The 19508-nt window shown below is 37.8% G+C and overlaps 1 protein-coding gene across 1 annotated transcript in view; it reads right to left on the minus strand.

Moving 5' to 3' along the window:
- Positions 1-9985: 9985 nt before the first annotated feature.
- LOC136266165 (uncharacterized) overlaps positions 9986-19508 on the minus strand; it is a 41138-nt gene continuing 31615 nt past the window's right edge. The window contains exon 14 of the mRNA XM_066061156.1: positions 9986-10535. Coding sequence (XP_065917228.1) covers positions 10120-10535 — 416 coding nt within the window. The 3' untranslated portion in view covers positions 9986-10119. The remainder of the gene's footprint in view (positions 10536-19508) is intronic.

Consider the following 19508-nt stretch of genomic DNA (forward strand, 5'->3'; position numbering starts at 1 on the left):
GTTTTTATGTTTGTAACATCTCAAGTCTCCATGCCAGCTGCCATTGGATTCATTCCTGTAAATAAACCAGTAATACAAGAAAACATTAAAACATATCAGTGCCACGCTCTTTGCAATAAGGTTACACATAAAGTACAAGTAAACAATCTTGTCTTGAGCAGCTGGTATGGCGAACTTCCTTTGTGTTGGTGTCAGGCAATTCAATGCGTGCTTAAATCTTTTTTGCCTTCACCTGGCTTAGCTGCTAGGCTCTGGCTGGCTTGGCTGTCTGGTTCATCTGGCTTGCATACTCCTACAGTATTGTGTAGCTATTTTCTGCAAGTTGTGTATGCATAATTATAGTGTGTCACCCATCACTGTGCCATTGTTACACCACTGATGAACCTTGTTTAGCTCTAGTTGATGTTGATACTTGGCTAATAATTTTTATCTGGTGATGTTGCCTATAATGTATTGCTGCATACAATACTGCAATAATGTATAGTTCTCTCCTGTATGTTTTGTATACATATACTGTGTACACATCACTGTGCCATTACCACACCAATGATGTACTGGCACTTAGCTCAGGGGCAGATCTAGGATTTATAAAATGGGGGCTAACTCAAGATACTAATGTCTTGGGTAGAGGTGTGCAAAGCGAAGCATGCTGGAACTAGGGGGTCTGAGGGCATGCCCCCAAGAAAATTTTAAAATACAGATGCTAAAATACTACTATTTGGAGACATTTCCACATAAATTGCATATTTCTGCCTGTAGATATTATACTGCCTTTAGACATATATGGCTCTCTGCAGCATTTGCTAATGGGTAGGTTCAGACAACCAAGCACATGATGTACCCTCTCACAATTGCATGCATATGATATTGTTGAAACTGGAAAATTTTGAAATTTGAATGATACGAGATTGAATCTGAGAGCATTTTTGATTAAAATTGTGTACCTGAATTAAGCACACCGGTACTGGTAATAACTGCACAAGTAGATGAACAAGCCTTTTAAACAGACCAATGCACTTCACTGTATATATAGGCACAGGCAGATTTTTTTGGAAAAATTCCATACAGAACCAATTATTATGCTTACACTGAATCAGTGTTCTATTAGAGTAGTTAAGTGATTGTTCTATTAGAGTATCTCGATCTTCTACACCTCCAATGCTGATCTGGGTCCTTGTTGCATAACCTTTAGCATAAATCCACTACTAATGCCTTGGAAAGATGTTTATAAGGTGAGTTTATGAGTATTTGTATTATTAGTGATCATATAATTATACTAAGACAAAATTTCATTAGCTACAATCCTCAGCATACTGATCAAGTAAAGCCTAAAAGTGAAGGGGGGGAGGCTTCAGCCCCCAAGGCCCACCCCTAGATCCGCCCCTGTAGCTACTGGTGGCCTTTAGTTACAATGCCACTATTGGGTTGTATTTGTCACTACCGTGACATATTGAGATGATTTGGGGATCGTGCCTTCACCACCTAATAGCCCCACCGGGGGACTATCACGTTGGTGTATGTACTTGGTTGTATGTGACACGGTCCTAGTTATACAACCAAGCACTAAGAATAATACGAAACGCGGTTAAAATTGCATCATAAATAATAAATAAGGCTGTGCCTAGAGTCACGGCAATCACGTGAATAAAAAAAAACCTAAGAAAACAAAAAAAAAACTCTGGCTAAAGCGAGGATCGCGCCCGGGACGTACCGTGCTCTAGCCCAGCGCTCTACCGCTGTATCACTGCGGTTCCAGCTACCCTACTCCCTTAGTTTGTACCTTATATATGTCATTCATGAAGAAGCCTATATAAATAACACCAGTAAAGAAGAAAGTAAACCTGAACCCTTACTCTAACCCTAACTCTAAAGTACAAGGCGCATCCCCTAAAGTAGAATGCTCGGGGCATACTACCAGACCGTACCAGACGCGTCCCCTAAAGTTGAATGCTTGAGGAATACTACTAGGCGCGTTCCCTAAAGTCGAATACTAGGGGAATACTAGACTCCTGCCAACCCTAGCTCGCCTCAAACTCAACAAAAACTTACCTTCATACAACTACTGTGTGAATTCTGGGTGACTGCGCCGTGACTCTCGCCGTGACTTTAACAGCAAAATGTCCAGTCACGGTGCCGTGGCTCTAGGCACAGCGAATAAATAAATAATTAATGTTTGAGAAAACTACGAGGCCTAGAGACATGAACTAACCGGGATAGATTCGCCTGTAAATGAAGGCACAAACGTATAATCGTCGCTCCTGTTCGTGCTGATGACTTGACCATACGTGCATGTAATTCTATATAACGCCCAGTACCACACCCTTGCTTAATTATTTACAGATTGCGCGAAGAAGGTTAGCGATGCCCGTGCGGGAGAGCCAGAAACCACTTGTGTAAACAAGAAGATTACAAGTAAATTTTTATGTTTGTAACATCTCAAGTCTCCATGCCAGCTGCCAGTGGCAATGGCGGATCCAGGATGGGGCATTTGGGGCAAATCCCCCCCTTCAAGAAATTGCATACAAGATCGAGATACTCTAATAGAGCAGTCAATTAGCTACTCTAATAAAGCAGTCACAATGTTCATGAGGCAGTGCAGCTTACTTATGAAACTATAAATAGGATTTTATTTTACATAACATACGTGATATAATATATTCGGTAAAGGATAACTAGCTATATATATATATATATTAGGCCAGGCCAAGTTGATTGACAGTTTATCGTCCGGGATATTTGAAAAAGTCATGCGGGCGGGAGGTCATTTTTCATATTTCATAATTTTTTTAACATGGAAAAACATTTAAAAATAGCTTCACACAGTTGCTAGCTACTTTAACAATGATTGCAGAGCTTATTTGATTACGTCACGGTTAATACTTAGCTATTCGTTTATGCAATCTCCCTTTAGAAATCCATTTATTGAAGGTACTAACAAGACCAGGCTGGGAATAATCGTCACGTTTGTTGCACACACCATGTTTTATATACAAAACGAGTTCAGAAGCGTAAGCAATGATTATCACGTGAGAAATAATGAATTATGAAATTATTGCTCTATTCCTAAAAACCCATGCGGGCGGTGACGATAAACTGTGAATTAATTTGGCCTGGCCTTATTGTTGTGACCTTTTTTTTTTTTTGCTCTTCAACTTTTTTCAGCAAGGTGCCCCCCCCCCCTCTTTCCAGACTCTGGATCCGCCCCTGAGTGGATTCATTCTGTTAGAAAGAGTACAAAGGAGGGCAACCAAATATATTCTTAATGACTACACCAGTAACTACAAAGAAAGGCTTTTGAGACTGAAACTTCTTCCACTGATGTATATTTACGATTTAGCTGACATCATGTTTTTTATAAAATCAGTAAAATTTCCATCTGAAAAGTTCAACATATTAAACTTTGTAGAATTTATCTCTGGACCCACAAGATCAGCAGGTTACAAACTTAGACACATGATAGCATCTAAAAACAGTGTAATGAATTCCTACTTCTACCGTATACCCAGATTGTGGAACAGTTTACCATTAATTGACCTATCCCAAACCCTCCTAACTATCAAATTCAAACTCAAGAATTATTTTTGGAATCATTTTGTTAACAATTTTGACAGTAATAACCTGTGTACTTTTTATTTCCGTTGCCCCTGTTCCAAATGTTTAAACATTCCAGCTCCTATAAACTATTTTATTCTTTAACTTGTACTCTTTATAGCTACCCCTTGTAATTATTATTTGTAGTTATATAGCTTATTGTAATTTGTAAGTAATTAATTATGGCTACCAGTGCAAGACACTGGTAGACCTTCAGTTCTGTAATTTAATTGTTATAAGCTCTTAAATATTGTTTAATTTTGTTTATTGATCTGTAAAGTATTAATTATACAACCAAGTACTAAGAATAATACGAAATGCGGTTAAAATTACGTCATAAATAAATAAATAAATAAATAATTATTAAATAAATAATTAAATAAATAATTAAATAAATAATTAATAATTAATGTTTGAGAAAACTACGAGGCCTAGAGACATGAACTAACCGGGGATAGATTCGCCTGTGAATGAAGGCACAAACGTATAATCGTCGCTCCTGTTTGTGCTGATGACTTGACCATACGTGTAATTCTATATAACGCCCAGTACCACACCCTTGCTTAATTACTTACATATTGCGCGAAGAAGATTAGTGATGCCCGTGCAGGAGAGCCAGAAGCCACTTGTATAAACAAGAAGATTGCAAGTAAGTTTTTATGTTTGTAACATCTCAAGTCTCCATGCCAGCTGCCAGTGGATTCATTCACGTAAATAAACAATACAAGAAAACATTAAACTGACATATGCCACGCTCTTTACAATAAGCTTACAGTTACATATAAAATACAAGTAAACAATTTTGTCTTGTGCAGCTGGCATGGCGAACTTTCTTTGTGTTGGTGTCAGGCAATTCAATACGTGCTTAATCTTTTTTGCCTTCACCTGGCGTAGCTACTAGGCTCTAGTGGCTTGGCTATCTTCCTTTATCTGGTTCATCTGGCTTGCATACGCCTACAGCATTGTGTAGCTATCTCCTGAAAGTTGTGTATGCATAACTATAGTGTGTCACCCATCACTGTGCCATTGCTACATCACTGATGAAGCTTACTTAGCTCTAGTTGATGTTGATATGCATTGCTGTATATTGGCTAATAATTTTTATCTGCATGATGATGTTGCCTATAATGTATTGCTGCATACAATACTGCAATAATGTATAGTTCTCTCCTGTATGTTTTGTATACATATACTTTGTACACATCACTGTGCCATTTATACCACACCAATGATGTACTGGCACTTAGCTACTGGTGGCCTTTAGTTACGATGCCACTATTGTGTTATATCTGTCACTACTGTGACATATTGAGTTGATTTGGGGATAATGCATTCACCACCTAATAGCCTCACCGGGGGGGCTGTCACGTTGGTGTATGTACTTGGTTGTATGTGACGCGGTCCTAGTAATAATAATAATAATAATAATAATAAATAATACAAGAAAACCGGGATACCGACTTTCTAAAAGTACTTTGGTACTGGGGAGTACATTAATACTCTTCTCACCCTTTGCATCAATTCTCTTTCTTTCCATCGTTCCACGAATTTCCAAAAGGTATCCAATTTTTGACTCGTTTTGACTAGCTAGACACAATTCGGTTCACTGAAGAAACTACTAGTTTCCGTTTTCGACGATGCGCTAATTAGATTACGGCCTTTTCTCTGCCGGACTGCATACTACCGTCCTAGTCTCGAACCAAGACGATAGTATTAGCTACCGGGATCATCAACTCAACTCCGGCTTCGGCAAAGTTCACCCCTCTCTTCCAAACTCTGGATCCGCCCCTGCTTAGCTGCCATAGTTTGTAGCACAATTACCCTGAGCAATCCTTGGAATGTATGAGTATTTGAGTGTTTTCATCAGTGTATCATGATGGGTCCATGTCAAGAGTAATTGTAAATGAGTGTATATGTATTGCTGCATCTAGGGCTGCATTTGATTTGAGACTATTTTTAGAACATCTAATATTGAACCTTTCTCAGCATCTGGAGTCCAGACCACCGCATCTGTGTATGGGCCTGAGATTCTTGTATAATTATTTCTGCACCTTATGCCGATGGTACTACCTATAAGTATATTGCTTTTGAAAATTACTCTAGCTGGCCATGGCTAATGATGACTGGGGCTGAGTCTGGAAAATAAGATAGCTGCACATGGTTCAACCTTGACCATACTGCGATCAAGCGTATATCCAGTTAAAGCTTAAGGATTATTATTTTAGTCTGATTATAAAATTTAATGTTTTTATACACAAATATATGTGGTTAACTTTAATTATGTAATGAAACTCACAATCTTGTGCGATTATATACACCAGGTGCAACTTGCAGCACTTTTAAGATGATCATCATCACTTGACATGTATAGTTAACTTGGCTCTTCTTTTGGCTCATGATTAGGCCTGTGTCAGATATGCCAGCATAATAAAAACATAATAGCTATGTCAGCATAATGCTAGCATATTTGGTAGATGTTTCAAACTATGGAGCTTAATTCCATGAAAATGGATTGGTAATCCCTAATAGAGCAGTCAGTGTAAAATACCAACTGCAATAGAGTACGGTACATAGCTTAGAACAATACACTGTTAAAATTGATGTGCTATGATAGCACCTCAAAATGGTATGGTAGTGCTAAATTTTGACTGCTCCAGTCAAAAAATAGCACCTCTAGGTGCTACCATACTCTTTAATAGAACAGTCATTGTGTTGTGAAATACTCTAATAGAGCAGTCACTGATTAATTTTCAAACATTATTGTAAGAAATGTTGCTAATCTAGGAGCACAATGCAAGCATAAGGAAACACTGAAGACCATAATAATATAGGTGAAATATTTGGGAAATTCTTGAAAGCATTTTGGGCAAAATTTTGAGCGTATTTGACTTGGGCATAGTTAGGACTAATAACCCACTCTCATGATCACTGATCAGTACAACTCAATGATCTTGACCTACTGTATGGTACAGTCATTTGCTTAGCAGCACCATATTTCCAGCACTTTGCATGATATAGCTATGTCACTGTTAAATTAGTTTGCCTATTAAGGTAGCTATGGATCAGATCAGAGTTTCAAAGGAAAAGAGCATTATTTTATGAAACAATGTATAGTTGACACGGCAAGTAACAATAGAAGCGATCAAGACAAATTAAAACTGTGAAATTAAAAATTGATGTGAAATAATTGCAAGCTGGATGCAGAGTCAGTGCAGACTACAAAATAGTATGTAGCTATACCATGCACTTAAGGGATTTTTTTTCCTTACTTTGGCCCCTTTTCTGTTACACTTTTTCAGTCAGTCAGTAAGTCAAGTCATTAGGTCTAAGTCCCTGAAACTAGGTTAGGTAATCCTAAGGCTACAGCACATGTTGCTGTCAGACCTTCAGTGCTGGTCACTGTAAAGTGTTAATAATAATAAAAATAATAATAAAAACTATAGTAATATATATAGGATTGTCAAGACAAACACATCTTAGAGTGGCAAGCACTCACTTCATTATGTTTTACTGCAGTCACACCAACTCACACGAAACTGCACACTAGCTAATGTATTATTCTTAAATATTGACGGGGAATTTTTTTGTTGATTTTAAGCTTTTGTCAGGGCTATTAGTTAAATGCTGAAAATTATGTTTGCCCTTGAAATTTTAGACAGAGCATGTTTTCCTGTGACTAAATGGTCACAAATGGTTATTGTCAGCCAACTTGTGCAGAGAAATAATATATAGACATCATGTATGCATAGGTGGATCTAGAAGGCATTGTTAAGGGGGGCAAGAAGTTTTAGTGTACAGCAGTGTTTATTCCACTAAGAGAAATTCTAGTATATATACAAGTTATGTTCAGTTGCATAACTTTATTCAGCATAGCTGGATGAATGATAGATATACAGCTGTAAGACTGTAGTTAGAGAAAATTTTTAAGATTAGACCTCCTAGGTTTGAATTTGGCACTTTCCCTAAAAGACAAACAAGTTGTTAAAATGATGTAGCGTGACCGGGCCTGCGATAATAGGGCATGTGGGCACATGATTTTTGCCTACTTTTTCACACTTTCATCACTCATAACATTTTGTACCATTATGCTATGGCATTACAAATTTCAGCTCTTAATAAGCATTTAATTGGCATCATGATGCAAGTTACAGAATGCAAATATACTATTCCAGTACTGAGATATGACCTGTAGAGTGATGGGGTGTAGTTTGTGCCCACGTGCCCTGTTTTCGCAGGCCCTGTCACATTTTTGATAATATTTAGCTAACGAAGTGTATGCTTGCAATGCATATAAAGATTAGTTAGCCTATCTGACAAGTGTACTAAAAACAAAAATATAAGGTGTAGCTATATAGTATTGTTACAATGACATTAGAATTCAATTGTGACTGTTCTATTAGAGTATCTCGATCTTACCACAAAAATTCATGCCTCACTTTCTTTACAATGTACAGTATAACTGTAAAGTACATTTTTAATTGTTGTCTTCTATTTGCAAATTGATTTTCTATACTTCTGAATATAGTGTGAATACATGATTCCAGTTTCTGGTATCAATATAGTACTGTAAGCCAAGCGGGCCAGGGGAGGGGCGGGGGCACAGCACCCCTTGGCCCCCCCTCAGATCCGTCTATGACATCATGACTCACTGTAAAGCTAATTAAATTAGTATCAACATTACATTGCAATAATAGCAAGAGTTCATGATGTGTGGGGAGAGTGTCTAACTGCCAGTGTGGCCTGTACAAACACACTGCTACAAGTTCATATGTACACCTCTACTCTGCTTGATGAGAGAACTGTTGATAGGTGATGATTGGCATTGATAAGGTTAATTAAGCCTTTCTTCTAAGTGAAGCCTGATCATGAGGTGTTACTTACAGTAGTGCCTTTGCAGAATGTAGACACTCTCCCCCCTTACAAATATTATGAACTCTTGATAACAGTGTAGTCTGAAGCATAGGCGGTGGAGATGGGGGGGCCATGGCCCCCCCACTTTTTAGGACACTGTTTGCAAGAAAAGATCGAGATACTCTAATAGAACAGTCAGGATCTGGATACTCTAATAGAGCAGTCACAGTATTCAGAGAAGCAGTGTAGCAAATTCCTTAGCTACGTATGTGTAGTTATAAATAAGGAGATGTAATTGGTGGAGAGCAACTATTGTTAGTAGGCTGTGACCTTTTTTTTTTTTTTTTTGGTCTTCAACTTACAGCTGGCCTGCTCCACCGCCCCTGGTCTGAAGGTATAAGAATTGTGAACTTCCTGACAAAGCAAATAGTTATATGACACAACACATCCAGGAAGTTGTTATGATCCTGGTTATAAGAAATTTATGGAAATGTGTAGTATGTAATTAACAGCGTTTGATCTTCCAGAAGACTTGTAGTATTGACCAAAGTTACTATATTAGTGATTACATCATTGTGTCTGTTGTTACCTTAGGCAATATGGCACCGGGAGACAACAACCAGAACTGGGTTCACCCACATACAGGTATGTTCTCCAAGCTTCAGGGGGAGGACATCATAGCAAGGAGAGTAGATGAACCACAGTGAAGGTTAGTGGTGATCATGTGTACACTAGGCTCACATTGGGTTAGCTATACACTCTGAGTTGTTTGGATTGAATAGTTTTCCATTCAATTGAGACTATTTAATTTTATGGCGTATAATTACTCCTTCTGTTATGACCTCGGACAACTTGATGTGCTGGAAGTGAAAAGTACCAACAATACCTTATTCTCCAGGTATAGCTACAAATGAGGTCCCCTTATGCAAAACAGTGACAAGCATTCTGAAGCCCTTTAAATGCCTATTGAAAGCTTATAATGCAAGCCAGAATGAATTAGTTACAAATGTGACACTTCAAAATTTCTCATATAGGCCAAATTAGGTGCAAACATGGTATTTACTATAAATATCAGCTACCTTATGACATGTATTGATATTATCCACTAGAGTTGATAAAAATTTACTCACACGCCAGCAAAAAAAACCCACCCTATAGTATGGGAAAATTTGGTGAACTGTTTCACTTTTAATAAGAATGAAGCTTTATGATTTGCTTAGCTTGCAAAAAAATGCAAAAGTTTATTTCACATGAATGTTTCCAGGGTTAATAGTGTTCCCCTAATCCCCTTTGTACTATCACTAGATGATAGTAACTTGTCTGAGGAGACAAAAGAGAAAGACTTAAGTAAACTGTTCACACATTTTGGTACTATTCATCAAGTCTATTTGGCCAAGGATAAAACAATGCAATGCTCAAAGGTGAATAAACTACAGAAGAGAGTCAATATTGTATAATAAATGTTATCCTCTCAAGGGGATTTACCTTCATCAACTACTACAAATGCACTGATGCTCAGATGGCTATCCAAGAATTACACGGATGTATCTATGACCATCAAAGTGGAATGAGCAAGGTTAGTTATATTAACACATAACATACCATCTGGGAGAAATTAATTTTCCTAATAATTTAGTACATACTACAAACTACACAAATCAATTTGTCAGTAAATAGCTAAACCAGATGTATTAGAACACACAAATTGTTATCCATTTCTTCTTCCTCTTCTTTATCTGGACCACCTGTATTCTTCTCAACATATTTCTGACTACTTCTCCATGGACTGCTGAATCCACGTCCTATACTGAGCACCAGCGAGCAAGCTACTTCTTGTCTGAACTCATTTCCATGGTGATCCTCACCCTCAGGGCTTGAGAACACTCTTATCAAGTTCCCTTGACAACCCAAGGTGCCATATGCAGCAAGAAGAGCCTGTACTGGTCCACAATGGACATACCTCTCTAGTGGGGAGTGTGGTACCACATTTATGTGGTGCTGATCATATGTTACACTATGTAGCTCCACTGACATACAGTCACCAGACTCAGTACCAATGTACAAGTTGGGCTCCACCACTCTAATGCATGTAACTATAATAAAAAGAAGACAATATGGTATAAGAAAACAGTAAAAATTTAAACTAAATAAAGAAAGGTAAGGTCCCATAAATCTCAGGGTTTATATATATATATATATATATTAAATTTAAGTATCTGAGACAAATAATATGTATTTCAGATATTGACCTTATACCATGTGATTTTTTATAGTTATAACACACTTACAAGGGATACAATTAAAATATGGCACGACCTCCTGAGAGCATGCAGCGCTCAAGGGAGAGTGCATATATTTAGTCATATCCCAAGTAACCGTGTTATAACTAGTATGTTCTACACCTCAGTAGATGAAACAAGCAATTTATAGTTAAACAGCACCTGTCGGAGATCAAAATCAGTAGAAATCCTAGATGGATCAGACATTTCAGTCTTTAACGGTGCCACACCCATCTATACTCACAACTACTGAGTCATTCATGAAGGAGACAACAATTCATCGAAAATCCTTTCACTTACTCAGGTGAATAATTGTTGGTGCTTGTTATTAGAAACTAATTGTTTACTATTTAGATAAGGATTTCGTGGAATGTGTGAAGTTACATCATATAATTATGGTAAGTATAGCCATAAAACGTGGTGTATCACTTATATACCACAGTTTGCCATGGTATATCACAGCGCAGCACTTTTGATCTCCACCACAGGTGTAACACCGCACTTTTCATCTCTTTTTTCGTTGCAATAATGTGTAGCCTTTTTCCTGACATATTGAATGGCTACTTGGACGTCAAAAGAAGTATGTCAAATGGCATATGAATGAAGGCTGTAAAGCTACTGCTTCAAAGTATACTGCATGCACATGTACATTGTGGAAGAGTCTTACTTTTCAGCAATGTGACTATGATCAATCATTGGCCAATGATGCTAGTTCTTTTAAAACTTTGTTGGATGTTTACTGGTAAAATTGCAGGTGTATTATATTGCTTGCTTTTTGATGAATAAATAAATAAGTGATCCCTCCTGGAGAAAGACAGCTTGAAATATATATAATATAGTCTGGCCTATAATTCTAATCCTGTGCAAGGTCCTTGGGATTTCAATTACAAGCCACCTGATTAGGATCTGTTTCCTTTCACTGATTATTTTATCTAAAGGCTATGACCAAAGCATCTCAAATAATATGTTGGAGAGTATAGATAAATTTACTCTAATAAAGCAGGGTTCAAGATTATAACATTATGTAAATGCTTTTATGCATATAGCTACATATAGCCATAAAAAACATCAGCCTTGGCTGGATGCTTAGCTATGTGGCTGACTGTTTGTATGGATAATAGTATTGCCTATAATGTCAGGTGACTGGGTGGTAATATATGGTGTCAAGCATACAATGTACTACATCAAGACACAATGTAGTGTGTCGTGCAGCCAAGAAAGCCGGCATACCACACCGTGAGTATATTGACAGGAAGAAAGAAAACAGCTTTTTCATGCGTGCATAGCTCCATGGTAGCACGGTTGTTATAAGCAAATAATATGCCATACCCGGAAAAAAATGGTACCAAGACAAATTTAGTATCAAAAGATTCAGAATTTATTATAGAACAAAATACTCAAAATCCTCTCTCAAATCTTTTGGGGAAAAAAAGTTATTCAATTATAAATAATAGAGGGTAAAGTATCAGATTCATCCTTCATTTGTAGCAAACATAATGTCCATCACCTGAAATGTTTGTCAACATATGTTGGCAGCACCTGAAAAAGTCTACAACTACACGGAATTTACTGTGTTTCCTTGGTGATGTGGTGGGCTTTAATTTGGTAACTTGGAAATCACTCTGTGTTTATTTGCCTGAATTGCAGTTTTGTAAGTTATTACAGCCAAAACATAGAGCAACAATATGATTAGTTTAATCTGTAGATTGGATTATAATGAGTATGGAGCAAGACAGCTCAGAACGTGTTCCTGAGTTTCAAGAAGACTGCTGTGTGATATGCAATTTACGTTTTGAAGATGATAAACCAACAAATATGACAAGGAAAGGTATTTTGACCCTCACTGAGTATAGTAAAAGGCATGGGTGGTCAGAACTCACTACCTATTTAACTGAACGCATTAACATGACACCTATTGGAACTGTTCTAGTTCATCAAAAGTGCCGCAGGAACTATACTGACCCTAAAAGAATGATGCATAGAGAATCAGATAACAATGAGTTGCCATGCCCCAAAAAATTAAGGTCTAGTTTGCCTCACTTCAACTGGAAAGAGGAATGCATGCTCTGTGGAAAATGTGCTGGATTTGACACTCGCCATCCAAACAGAGCACAGGTTAAAAGGGTAACAACACTTCCCATGCGTAACAATATCCTAAAGCAATGCATTAGGCGAGGGGATAATTGGGGTTCTGAAGTTCAAAATCGTCTTCATGGGTGTATTGACTTAGTCGCAGCAGAAGCGGTATATCACTCAAATTGTTTATCACGGTTTATGCTAAGCAAAGAGCCAGACAAAGTAATACCAGATGGAAAGGTTCAAGGTAGGCCAGAAGATCAAGGAATGCTGCATTGGTTTAATGTGTTATGTCAGTGGCTTGAATCTGAAGCTGATTCTGAATCATACACACTATCAGAATTACACAGCATAATGGTAGATTTTGCTGATAAATCTGAAGTTTACTCTATCAAAAGGCTAAAACAAAAGCTACAGGAACATTATAAAGAGTTTATATTCTTTGCTGAGGTTGAAGGGCGTGAAAACGTTGTCTGCTTTAGAAACATGGCAAAGTACATTATAAATGAAAGATGGCACTCAGAAAGGAAAGCGAATGTAGAAGATGAAGCAGAGCGTATAGTAGTTACTGCAGCCAAAATCATACGTGCTGAAATTAGAGACAGAGAATATACTTCTGAACATTATCCAACAACCGAAGATATTGCAAACACAGAAAGAAGTAGGAAATGGGTACCCCAATACCTACAAACACTGTTAAAAGCTATTGTCACATCTGAATTAAAACAGAACAGCATTGGACAGTGTATTGTGCAGGCAGCTCGGCCAAAGTCGGTGATCACTCCAACACTGTTTGGTTTGGGTGTTGAGATGGACCACGTATTTGGATCAAAGTGGCTTATCAATGAATTGTCACGATTGGGCTTCTCAGTAAGCTATGATGAAGTGATCAGATACAAGCAGTCGGTTATTCAAAGTGAAAGTCTTGAGAACACATTGACTGAGTATCTTCCAGGCACTTTTACTCAGTGGGTGGCAGACAATATTGATCATAATGTAGCAACACTAGATGGAGAAGGGACTTTCCATGGAATGGGAATTATTGCTGTTTCGACACCTGAAGATAAGACACCACTTACCTTAAGAGCACGGGTAATCACAAGGCAAAAACGTATGAGGGTAAACGACTTGGTTAAAGATAAAGGAGTGCCAATATTTCCATACGTAAGCCCTCCGAATAAAGGCCTAGCTTCAGTATTTTATAAGCCCATTGCTCAACTGCAGTATCCTTACACTTTGCCTTCAATGCTGTGTTCAAATCTACTTTGGCATTCTGGATGGGTATTTAGCCACGCCAAACCAAGACCAAATTGGTCAGGTTTTATGCAGCACATTTTTTGTGATAGCCAAAACTCAGTTTCAAAATCTGAAATACTTTATCTTCCGATAATAGATTTGAATCCATCTGATGAAACCTGTATTTTCTCTACCTTGCTGTATATCCAAAGACAAGCAAGGGAACTGAACATACCAACTCCATGTATTACTTTTGACCAACCTTTGTGGATTAAAGCTATAGAAATTGCCAAGGCAAAGTCATTGAATGTGGTGTGTAGACTTGGTGGCTTTCACGTTATGATGAGCTTCTTAGGTAGTATTGGTTCAATGATGAAAGGATCTGGATTAGAGGAAGCACTGGAAAATGTCTATGGTCCTAATGCAGTCATTCATATGATGTCTGGGAAAGCTATTTCTAGGGCACTACGTGGGCATTTCTTAGTTGAGGCAGCTTTAGTAAATAAATTGATGTTACGAATTTGGCCAAACATACCCAATTTAGATTTGACCACCAGTAGTCATCATGAAACACCTGCAGAGGGAGAGAATGTCACTGAGCAAGGTCTGTCTGTTGATAATCAAAATGTTGCCCCCTACATTGGTGTACAAACCTCTTGCTTGCTTGAAACTGGTTGTGCAGACATTAATGATGAAGAACTAGAGACTGGTAATGATATAGACAAGCTTGATGTCACTGAGGTAGACGAGATTTGCAGCTTGTATGAAGGGATTAAAGACAAGCTTTTGCCAGTATCTAGTATTGCTGAATCACAGGAATTGATGAAGTTAGAAAGCGGTTTGCTCAAGTGCAAAGCATTGCTCTCCAAGGAATCACCAACAGCTAAGCTATGGCTGCAGTACATTGAGTACGTAGAAACTTTGAAGCTTTTTATCAGAGCTGAAAGAACGGGAGATTGGAATTTGCACCTCATTGCAGTTGGAAATATGATCAATCTTTTTGCTGCAACTGGCCACATTAACTATGCCAAAAGTTCTCGGCTGTATTTACAACTAATGCTGCAGTTGCCAATTGACCATCCGTGGCTATATCAGTGCTTCATTAACCGTGGATTTCATGTCGTTCGAAGAAGCAATAGATACTGGGCAGGACTATGGACAGACTTGGCCATTGAACAAGTAATGATGAGGTCCATAAAGAGCCACGGAGGTCTTACAAGAGGGAGAGGAATGACTGAAGCTGTACGTCTGCAATGGATTTACAGCATGCACAAGTGTGCTGAAATCCATAATGCCATGACTGCTATCACAGATTTACAGCACACAACAAGTGAGCAGCACATTGAATTAGGAAATTCAAGGAGCAGCCGTGATTTTGAAGATGTTAGTGCAGTTCAAAGATGGTTTGATCAACACGAACCATTTCATTTAAATGAACACAGGCTTCGTTCTTTATCATCTGGTTTAACTGCTACTGATGGTGATGGAATCAACTGTGACAGGACCAAGGAGGTTGGCATGAAACTTCAGAAACGCCTTGATAATGTCAATGTGTTAGAAGCATCGATTAAAAGAAGTGAACAAATTAAATCTTTAGATCATCTATGTCCAGGAATTCAGGTTGATAAACAGAGAGTGCACATAAACCCAACCCTGCTGTTTTCCAGGCTAATAGCTATTGTACAAAGAGAAGAGGACATGACCCCATACTTTGAATACGAACTTACATTGATTCCAACATCTTTATTTAAAGATTACGCTATGCGCAAAACTGCTAAGTCACAATTAGCAAAAGTTTTGACAAGCAATGTGCCAACCTTGGAGCGAAATTCGCAATCATTTCATGTACTGGATGGTGGAGCTCTTATTCATAGGATGAAATGGCCAAAAAAGACAACATACAAAGATATTGTGGGAATGTATGTTTACTACGTGCAAGAACACTATGGACATTGTTGTGTCATTTTTGATGGATATAAGCAGGGTCCTTCCATAAAAGATCACGAGCACCAGAGAAGACTTGGGAAAGCATGTGCTGATATTCAAGTAAGAGAGTTTATGGAAGCACACCCCAACCAACAGATGTTTTTATCAAATGAAGGCAACAAATGTCAGTTCATCTCATTGCTCCACCAATATTTGGAATCTGATGGGCAGATTGTTCACACCAGTAGAGGAGATGCTGACACACTGATAGTCACAAAAGCTTTAAGTTATGCTGCTCAGGGAAAAGAAGTTAATGTTGTGGCAGATGACACCGATATTCTTGTTCTTTTGATGTACCACTGGACAGAAGGCATGGCAGATGTTTATTTTTCTTCCGAAGCAAAGAAGAAAAAGTCACAGGTATGGAAGGTACGCGATTTAGTTTTCAAAGCTGGAAAACTAATAACTTCAAACCTTCTGTTTGTGCATGCATGGAGTGGCTGTGACACAACATCTGCAACCTACGGCCATGGTAAAGCTTCCCTGTTGAAGAAGGTTAAGGAGTCAGAAGAAGTACGGCAGATATCCGTCACAATGAGCGATGCTAATGTGACAGCACAACAGATAGGCAAAGTGGGTATTAGATTATTTGCTATCACCTATGGCGGAAAGAAAGAGGATTCCTTAAACAAGCTGCGATTTTTGCGATTTATGGAGATGGTATCATCAAGCAAATCATTGCTTGATCCTCAAAAGCTTCCACCCACAGAACGTGCAGCATTCCATCACAGTTTACGGGTTCACTTGCAAGTTATAATATGGATGAAGCTATCAATTGACATTTTGGATCCTAGGCAGTGGGGTTGGAAACTCGATGGCTCAAATTTTACACCAATAATGACAGATTTGGAGGCAGCGTCAGAAAATTTGCTGAAGTTTGTTCGATGTAAATGTAAGCTCACATCGAGAAATCCATGTGGAACTAACTCGTGCTCCTGCCATAAGAATGGACTAAAATGTGTAGCGGCATGTGGAGACTGCCGAGGAGAAGGATGTAATAATGCTGTTGAAATAATTCTAGAGACAGAAGAAGAACAAACTAACACCGATTCAGAAAATTTACTACATTAACTCTGTATACTAACTATGAACTCAATTATTATGTGTAATTCTTGTAATATTAGTACATAGTGATATTGTCCTACCTAAAATGGTGTTGTGGGAGCAGTAGTGAACACAATAAATAAGGTGCATATTAAAATTTAATCAACGCCTTTCTAACATTTTTGACTAATTTGGACCAAAATTTCAAACGTACATAAAAAATTTTCCCCGAAGAGGATATTAGAGGATTTTGGATATGTTAATCTGCAAAAAATTCTGCTTCTAATGGTACCAATTACAGCTTGGTACCATTTTTTTCCGGGTTAAAACCTTCAACAACCGCACTATGGCTCCTTCTCCAAAGCACACCATTTTTACATTATAGCTGTCTGCCAGGTAGGGTACGCCACACAGCAAATATTAAATTTGCAACAGCCATTTGCAAGATATGGGCGTTCAAAGTTTCATTTTAATTTCTTCATTTTTTCTTCTTATGCCGTACGGGGGGGCTACAGGGCTTCGATTTATCTTATTTTATTTATTATTATTGGGCAGGCAGCTCTGCTGATGTGCCCAGGGGAAAAAAGAATTTACAAAGATTTACAAGTATTAGCTAGCTACAATGATTTAGGAGTCTATAGTAACGTTAGTAAGTTATCAGTAATTAAGTTCAAATCATCATGTCCAATTATTGCAGTGGGTAGGTTGTTCCATTCATTAATTATTTTTTTACATTACAGTAGATGAATTTGGAATAATGAAGTGTTGGGGGTGATACTATCTGGTTTGTCTTGTTGGGTGGAGATAGTGATGTGAGATTTTGAGAGCATAGTCATTGTGTAAAAATTTAAATAGTATTGTTATCATTCGCCTTTTTTTAAGAGTGAACCTTTTTAAATAGTGTTTGTGGTCTTGTTATCATGCAGCTTTTTTCTTTTCACACATTTTACAAAAATTGCTATAAAATGCAAATGTGTAACTCGATTGCCTCGATCTTTGGCACAAACGTGTAACGGTGGATTTACGTACCAAGTTTGCTGTGAATCTGAGGAATATCCAAGGAGTTATGAGTGTTTATTCATGTAAAAAAATATCAAACTTCTGTCACGGCTACAGGGTAAACCGAGTATTGGAATAACTTGAAAATAGGTGTGTAGATAGGCTGATCATCGTAGCAGTGCCTTTTGATAGTTTGAATAGCAATAGAGTTACAGCGACAAAGTTATAAAACAAAAAACCAAGCAAGTGTAAAATCACATTGAAATCTGCTCATATCTTATAGTTGAAATCTGCTTATAATCAAACATTTGTAATTTCATAGATTTACCAATAGAATCACTAGATTGTTCTAGAACATTCTATGTATGTTCTATTAGAAGTTCTCAAAAAAATGTACACTCTATTAGAGTATTACAATAATATTATCAAATATTGAATTAAATCATGCAATGAAATACATTTATAAGTCTGTCTTCAATAATTGTGACTGGATTTTGGAAAACCACCCTTATGAGCACATTGTTGATTCAGAGTAAAACATATTTTAACAATTTTAAGCTTTGTTACTCTGGCAGCTACACGTTTGGATTTTTCAGCAAAGATGGAGCAATTCACAACCTCAAAGAGCAGCTAGTGGCCAAGGAAATTCCTGTAGAGTTTCCCGCCATTTTAGATAGGTTTTTTTTTTACCAGTGTTGTTGTATCACGAGTCCTCAAAAGGGGTGAGGGTGGGGAAGAGATAGACCACAAAATGGATGAGAATGCTAACTGAAGGTACCAGACCACAAAACAGCCCGTCAGAGGCAGGAAATACGCTGAAATCTCACAAAACAGACATACATCACACATTCAGCTTCCTGCTCGTCTGTCCAGAGTGTATGAACCCCCCAAAGCACTTCCCTGTTATTCACAGGCCTGTACAGACATCTGGGGTGGATATACAGGCCGCCAGAGAACAGTCCACCAAAAGCAGACCCGACAAGTTGAAGGCGAGTTTGATATGGAAATTGTTAGCCTGATATATCACTTTTGGCTTTTGTGCCCATATGGTTGATTTTGCTAAATCTGGTCACAATTATTATTGTATCTACATAGAAAAGAATAAATGTGAGTGAAAACAAACCTCAAAGTCATACATGGGTTGGTTTTGGGGCCTTATAAAGTACAAAAAGAAGTGAAATCCACACAAAAACAGTAAAGCTGTGAAAAATGGTGAGGCCTTAAAAATCCTGGATGAAAAAAGTTGTGAAATCAAAGGTGGCAGCCAAGAAATGGCTGCAGTGATGTTAATGATTTAAAAAGTTTAATAATGGCTTTATGCATGCATTGTTAAAATTTATTATTAACATCATGCAGCCATTTCTTGGGCACCACCTTTGATTTCACAACTTTTTCACCCAAGCTTTTTTAAGTTACACCATTTTTCACAACTTGGCTGTTTTTGTG

This window comes from Dysidea avara, chromosome 9 (assembly GCF_963678975.1).
Source record: "Dysidea avara chromosome 9, odDysAvar1.4, whole genome shotgun sequence".
Lineage (NCBI taxonomy): Eukaryota > Metazoa > Porifera > Demospongiae > Dictyoceratida > Dysideidae > Dysidea > Dysidea avara.